Source organism: Lissotriton vulgaris, chromosome 10 (genome assembly GCF_964263255.1).
Source record: "Lissotriton vulgaris chromosome 10, aLisVul1.2, whole genome shotgun sequence".
Taxonomy (NCBI): domain Eukaryota; kingdom Metazoa; phylum Chordata; class Amphibia; order Caudata; family Salamandridae; genus Lissotriton; species Lissotriton vulgaris.
The window spans coordinates 512,036,958-512,044,574 of NC_141698.1; the positions used below are offsets into that span (position 1 = coordinate 512,036,958).

At 47.7% G+C, this 7,617-nt stretch overlaps 1 protein-coding gene across 1 annotated transcript; it reads right to left on the bottom strand.

Moving 5' to 3' along the window:
• Nucleotides 1-5,366: 5,366 nt before the first annotated feature.
• LOC147685469 (uncharacterized) lies at nt 5,367-7,240 on the bottom strand. Its single transcript, XM_086939790.1, has 2 exons — nt 7,108-7,240; nt 5,367-6,349 (listed from the first exon to the last, which is right to left on the bottom strand). The coding sequence occupies exons 1-2, from the start codon at nt 7,238-7,240 to the stop codon at nt 5,367-5,369; spliced, it is 1,116 nt and encodes a 371-aa protein (XP_086795916.1).
• Nucleotides 7,241-7,617: the final 377 nt, after the last annotated feature.

Here is a 7,617-nt window from a genome sequence, read left to right on the forward strand (position 1 = left end):
TTATCTTCGTCCGATCCCCACGCTGCTTTACGCAGATTATGCTGTTCTAAATTCCTGAACAGCATTAGGAATGGATTGTTTGCTTAATCCCTTTGTAGAATTTATGGGTAGTCTTGATCTAAGCACTAACTACACAAAACCACACGACTGGGAGTTTGTCCCTGGTCTACTAAGACCAGAACTTATCAAATGAAGGGGGATGTTATCAGATGCGTTGCTACATTCCTCTATCTAGGAACCTTATTCGACTCTTCTATTTCCTGGTCTCCCTTGTCAGATGGCATGTGCTCACCAGGAGCAGTGCTTCTGTTTTTAACTCTTCGACTAGGTTGGTGCATAATTCAATCAAAGCTTTGCTTGAAATCTATAAAGCAAAATCTCTTCCTATCGCTGCTTATGGTAGTGACAAATAGGAGTTTGCAAACTCGACTTCATTAACTGTTCTAGAGAACACGTTTTTACGAAGTTTAGGGGTTCACCCTTGTCCGTGTCTCCAGTATTACTTGGATAAGCTATGTAAAGGATAGTTTTTCGAAGATGATGCGACATAAACTTTTTAAAAATCCTGCATCAAAAATTAAGTAAGAAAATAGATGGACTAAGATGGTTTTAAGGCTTTGCAAGAAAATGAGAGATCCCTATTTGCATCAGAAAAATCAACTGTTAGAGCTTACTTTCCAATTTAGACAACTCTTTTAATCAAACTGTATCTAAATTATGATATGCCAGAACATCATCGTTTTCTTTTGATACATTTTAGATTGCATTCAATACATCATTTGTTGGCCGCGCCTAGAGGTAGTTCATTCGAACCTGCTTTCATCCCATGCAGTTGTGATAAAGTTTCAGTTCAGTACTACTTGCACTTAAAAATGTTGCTCTCTCTGCAAAAAATTATGTAAATCTTTTATTGTACCTCTATTAGTTGATAAGCAATTTGATCAAGTACGACCTGTCTTGTTCTATTTAAGGTTAGTACCAGATGTATTTAACCTGACTTGTTTTTTATCTGGTGCTTTCCGATTTCACTGATTTAATTTAATGTATGATGTTGTTTGCCTTTTAGTTAGTGCTGCTCATCAGCGTAAATGTGTTATCCATTGTATGTCTTTTATGGTTTTTTGCATAAACAAATAAAGATATTGATTGAAACACGAAATGCAAAAAGCACTCAAGATGTTTGCATATTATGCATGAGAAAAACATTGCAATTTACCCAGCATCTACTTTAAGGCAGTCCAACACGTCCTCACAACATCACTTTGACTCCTGAGTCCTGGCTGGAAATGGGGTTGGTCCCACTCATCTTTACAAGTCCTACTCGTAGTTCGACCTTGCTCACTGTTCCATGCTGCTTCATCTGAACTTACCATCATTCAAGCCACGTCTATCCAAAGACTCCACAATTGTGACACCATGTAAGGGGCCATTCACAACTTTGGAGCAGTTACGCCGGCTCTCAGACTGGCACTGCTGCACAAAAGCCGCACAAGGACCGTTTACCTGTTTGCGAGGTCAACTCGTGCAGGCGGGTGGTCCTTTTGCCTTTCCCACGAGGGTGCCCTGAAAATGGGCACCACAGTGGGAATGGCAAAAGCTTTCCAGCACAGCATGGACTGTGAAGTCCATGTCGTGCTGCAAATGGGGGGTGCAAGCAGACAGGGGGGCACATGTCATAATATGGCAGACAGAACACCGCCACCACAAGTCTGGCGGTCCATGTATGGACCACTAGACTCGTAATCAGGCCCTTAGGGACCAATTACGATGGCGGGCGGTCCACCACCGCTGGGCCGGTGTGGCCTTCCGCCGGCCAAGCGGGTGTAGTTTTGCCATCCATGGCCGCGAATCTCTGACCACCACATTACAATCGGCAGACATAGCCCAATTTCTGTCCGCCGTGTAAAATCCAGTTCCGCCAGTAGTTTAGTACCGTGACGAGGGTGGACATAGCCAATAGCGAGAGACCGCCAGGCGAAATGACGTGAGACCGCCGTACCAATTACAATGCCTCAAATAGGTCATCGGACCACAACGGAGAAACCACCCATCGAAACACAGTGGAAGCAACACAGCGTAGCAGAACGTGAATCCCAGAGTGCTCCACGTGGTCGCTACCGCAATGGATCCTGCTGTACTGGCCCTACCGCTGCTGTTACTGATCCACCATCAACAAAGACGCTGCCACCGTGCACAACGCCACAGGTACGTCACTGACACACATCCGCACACAACATCAACACACAACACCTGACCTGCAAATGTCTTCCTGTCCACTCCAGACCACCTGGAGGGCACATGACCATATCCACCAGTGTCATTGCAAGGCTCCGCTAGTCGTGAGCATACTGCTACGCACCTGTACCATCCATCAACAAAGTAAGCACCACCATCTCCCCATCACGTCACCACAGCAGTGAGGACATGGGAAAACATACACACAACCCAGTAGGCATGGCCAGTGCCACACATGCACAGTGTCAGTGAGGGTGTAAGGATTGAGTGGGACCATGGCCCAAAGTAAATAGCGTGCCCCCATTGGTAGCAGCGGTCAATTCCTGATACAATCACAGGACTACCATCACAACCTGCACCACATGATAATGTGTGCCCATATGACAATCATGGAAAGTGATGTCTGGCAACAAGGTCATAGGTGTAATGTGGCACACCAACACCTGTATTGACTTGCCACACGGCTGCCCCTGGTGTCAGCCCCCCTCCCTGATAGTGGCAAGGTAAGTGTCAGGGACCAAAGCCCACCAGCATACAGGAGCCCCTGGTGTCAGCCCCCTTCCCTGATAGTGGCAAGGTGAGTGTGAGGGACCAAAGCCCACCAGCATACAGGTGCCCCTGGTGTCAGACCCCCTCCCTGATAGTGGCAAGGTGAGTGTCAGGGACCAAGGCCCACCAGCATACAGGTGCCCCTGGTGTCAACCCCACCCTGATAGTGGCAAGGTGAGTGTCAGGGACCAAAGCCCACCAGCATACAGGTGCCCCTGATGTCAGACCCCCTCCCTGATAGTGGCAAGGTGAGTGTCAGGGACCAAAGCCCACCAGCATACAGGTGCTCAGGGTGTCAGTAACCCTCCCTGATAGTGGCAAGGTGAGTGCCAGGGACCAAAGCCCACCAGCAAACAGGTGCCACATAGGTAATCGTGGTTGAACCACATGACAGGCAGAGTCAACAGTAGCTGTCAATACACCACATAATCAATGTGCAAATTAAGTCGACATTGTGTGGATCAGACACACAGCAGTGTGCAAAAGCACATACTGACATGTGACCATCACAAATACATGAATACCAATCGATGTGCCTGATGTGGCAGCAAACCTAGTGGATACAATACACTGACAGCACTGCATGCCCAGTAAGCAGTCTGGCAACAAAAAACAAAACACAATCACACATCTCTGAGTGCCCCAGCATGTGATACACAATACACGTCATCCCACTACACACATCATAACACACACGGCCAGTGCAACTGTAGCTCTTCAAACACACATACAGCAGTGACCGCAACCACAGCGGAACAACAAAGCAAAACACAGATGCATACAACTTGACCAGAGCAATGTGCTGTAGAAAAACATGCACTGCACATGTGCAACCATGCCTGCAATCAGGTACCTTACAATGACACCCATATGCAAATTAAAGTGTCCTGAGTGCACATAGGACCAGTACACCCAGCAGCTACTCACAGCAACACTCCACACCATGAAGTGCTGGTGAGGGTCACACATTGTGAAGACATGGGGTGGAACACATGCGACTGAAGTGGCGTACAAATCAGGATGATGATTGTACATCCAAAAACACATCAACCAGTCATGCACAATGTGCACACATCATAACCACACATAGGGGACGCCATGAATACACACAGCAGACACTGCATCATCAAAGTAAACCAGACAAGTCACAGCAAGGCAGGTGAAAAATCCACCAACATGTCAGTCTGGCTGAGTAGGACAGCACTAATAGCTCATGATTACATGACACATGTGCCTCAACAACAATAAACAACTCACACTTTGCAGTCACATACTCTGCACACTCTCAACTGACAGCAAAAACATGAATGTGTCCACAAGCACTGCAAGGACACACTGCCCAACATCAAAATCATACATCTGCAAACAATTAGAGGCACTTGTCAGACCAAATAAACAAACAGGCAATGCATACCAGGATCATACATGAATGTATTTTGCACGTTAAGTGCCACATACACATCAACAACACTGACAAGGACAGGCCAAGCACACTGTCTGACTACTCAAGTGTGCACATACAAAGATACCCAATGTGAGTATGCAGACAGGCCTACACAAGATTACAACACACACAACTGTTCACACATCGAAACCCATCGCATAGATAACACCAACCATGGTCACCCCGAAAATTACACCGTGTGTACAATACACCTTGGTTGTCGTGTAGCCTCCTAACATCACATGTGTACAATTGAAGGAATCTCAGGGTGATATGATGAGTGTAAGAGTACATCAACACAAACAAGCATAATTGCACTCCCAAGCCACATAGTTGATCTTAACAAAAGTGAATGTTACATCAGTCAAACTGTTACAAACGTAACCATTGAAATATTAATGTGGAAGTGCCATGCAGAGCATGTTGCACATTGAGCCATACACACCCATAAAACTGTTTAGTCCAGCAAGTGCACAAATGAAGTGTACAACAAGAGTAACACTTTTTATTGCGAAATAACATGATAGCCATCATATTGCCAACAAAGTAAATGACATTGTCCAGTCCATAGTTCAAACAATGCACATATGTGCATGAGAATGTACACAGTGAAGGTGCCACACAGTGAATTGACACGAGAATCCAAACGCTACGGTGATACCAGAGCTCAGTCCAGGCAAAGCTGTAGGACAGATGGGAATGTGGGGAGCTTTTGGCATCAGACCTGCCTGTCTTCTGAACTTTGAGGTGGCAGAGTGTCCAGCCCAATGGTAGGACCTGACCTAGGTGACTGAGGACCAGCAGAGGCAGAGGCAGTAGTGGCTGTGTCATGCGGAGGGCTGAATGGCCCGAGGGGCATGGTGGCACATGGAGGCGTGCATAAGCTGCCGTGAGACAGGGTGGGTGAGGGAGAATGTGGAGGGCTGACTCTACACTTCTTAGGGATGCAATATTTTAGAAATATCTTGGGCTGACTGGGAAGTGATGTGGGCACAACAGATACACCCTCTGACAAAGGTGTCACAGGTGCAGGCGTCTGTCCTTGTGGGGATTTTACGGATTTGGTTTTAGCCTTGGTGTTGGACTGACGTTTGCTCCCCATCCCCTGTATTACTGTTGCCCCACTCACATTGCTCTCCTAACTACGCTTCACAGGGATGTTGGTGGGAGTGGAGGTTTGTGGTGAGGGTGTGTTAGGGACCTGTTGTTGCTTTGCCTTCCCTGGCACCTGCACCACAGCAGGAATGGCAACTGACTTTGTGTCTTTAGCAGCAGTTTTCTGGATAAGAGGGTCCTGTGCTGGGTGTGATGTCTTGGAACGTGAGCTAGAGGTCTGCTTCTTTGCCTGATGCCCCAGAGTCTCATCTGAAGGGCTTGTTTCTTTGTCTCCCCTTCTACCTGTGTCCAGCTCGGGGGCTGGTGTTTGTGGTCTGCCACGCTTGGGGTGGTACTGTCCTGGGCTGCGTCTCACAAACCTGGGGCCTGAGGGGTCTGTTGTGTCTACACTCTCCACAGGTTTTGCCACTGGCAGGGTGCTTGTTGAAGGTACAGGAGGCGGACTTTGAGGCCGGGACAGCTGAATGGCAGCAGTCACGGTTGAGGACATACCCTGGAGAGATCTGTGCAGCCCACCCACGTCTGAATAAATACCCTCCATGAATGCCAGAGCTTGTCCCAACTTCTTGTCCTGATCCTGGTATGCATTTAGTAGAGCTGTCTTCCTCACACACAACTGCCACAAGAGGTCTACCGCCTCAACACTGAGAGCAGCAGGGGACACTGGAGCAGGGGCAGCAGTGCCTGGGGTGAATGCGATTCTACCCTTGACAGCCCTACGTGCACGAAATGCACTAGTGGTAGTGGGTGGGATAGTAGACACTGGCCGATGTGTTGTGGATGTAGATTCTGCATTTTCACTCCCTGTGGCCACCATTGCTGCGGACTCCCTATTGGAGTCATTGGATGTAGATGTTGGGCTCTCTGGGCGTGATTCCTCATGGACACTCCTGTGCCCCTCCAAGGCGCTGGACACCTCCGTGTCTGTGACCTCATGTGCCTCATGTGTGCCAGATGCTTCAGCGCTGGTGTCCGTCTCATTGCCTCCTGTGCACTCAGTAGATTCTGCAATGTACAGTGACATTGGTTTAGTACGGTGCAGAGACACAAAGAACGTATGCATGCACAACACCAAAGTACATAATGACAACATCATGTTGCACAACACCCTTTGCAGTGTGCGTTTGGAACAACATTGGTAGGTACAGAGGCAGATGCAAAAATGCATTGTTGACAGCAAGGTCCCATGTGACATACACACAGGCAAACATCCGTGCTCCCTATGAACCCAACATGGACATCCCTGTAGGCAAACCCACGTGCCTGTATGTGATGGAGGCATACAACACAGCCTGTTACCCATGTCATATATGCAGTCACTGTAAGGAGACAACACTAATACTTGGAATTGCTTCTTTCATTCTTTCAATAATGCATCTCAAATTGTGCAAGTAATCACAAAAAACTTTGCACGTTGTTGACAGAAGTGTTGGTCACTTCATTTCAAAGTGCTGCAAGGGACAGATCCTGAAATGCACACTTACATGTTGCACACTGCTCTAGACTGCCTGCTGATGTTGTTAACACCCACAATGCACAACATGTCATTATCGCACATGTCATGACGCGACATCAAGTGCCATTGTACCTTAAACTTGTGGATTCACATCCATGGAAGTGACATGACACCTGTACTCCAAACATAGGCCACTGAGTAGTATTCTTGTCGGAATTGACACTTCAACTACAACAGAAGTGGCTGGCAGATGCCATTCATGCAGTCAGTCAGTCACAGACGAAGTCAGCCTTCTCAGAATACTCACCACTTATATCCTGCAGATGGTCCCTTAGACGTCCATACAGTTCTGACTGTGTCACAGCCAAGATGCGGGACATAATTGGAGTCAGGGTCCGTTGCACCAGCCTGCCTGTGCGAGGTGCCAGTCCCAACGTCATCTCTCCCACGGTCTTGCTGAGACGGGAGATGTTGTCCCGGCTCTTATGACAGTGTGTGTGCTGTCTGTTGGATACACCGAGGGCCCGCACCTTCCATGCAATGTCCTTCCATGCGGCCTTACGTTGGTTGACCTTCAACTGCAGACATGGGAGACAAGAAAAGGAAGTATCAGAAACCCTGTGTGCATTCACAACGTGTGTCAGTACATGAGAACGGAAATGCATGCCACACTAAAAATCAACATCCTCATCAGAGGACATACAGCATTACACATTGTACATTTGCATGCCAATACTACATACATATGTACGTATGATGCAAGACACAGGACATGGCCATCACCTACCCAGGCACAATGGCAGCACTGAAAGCTATG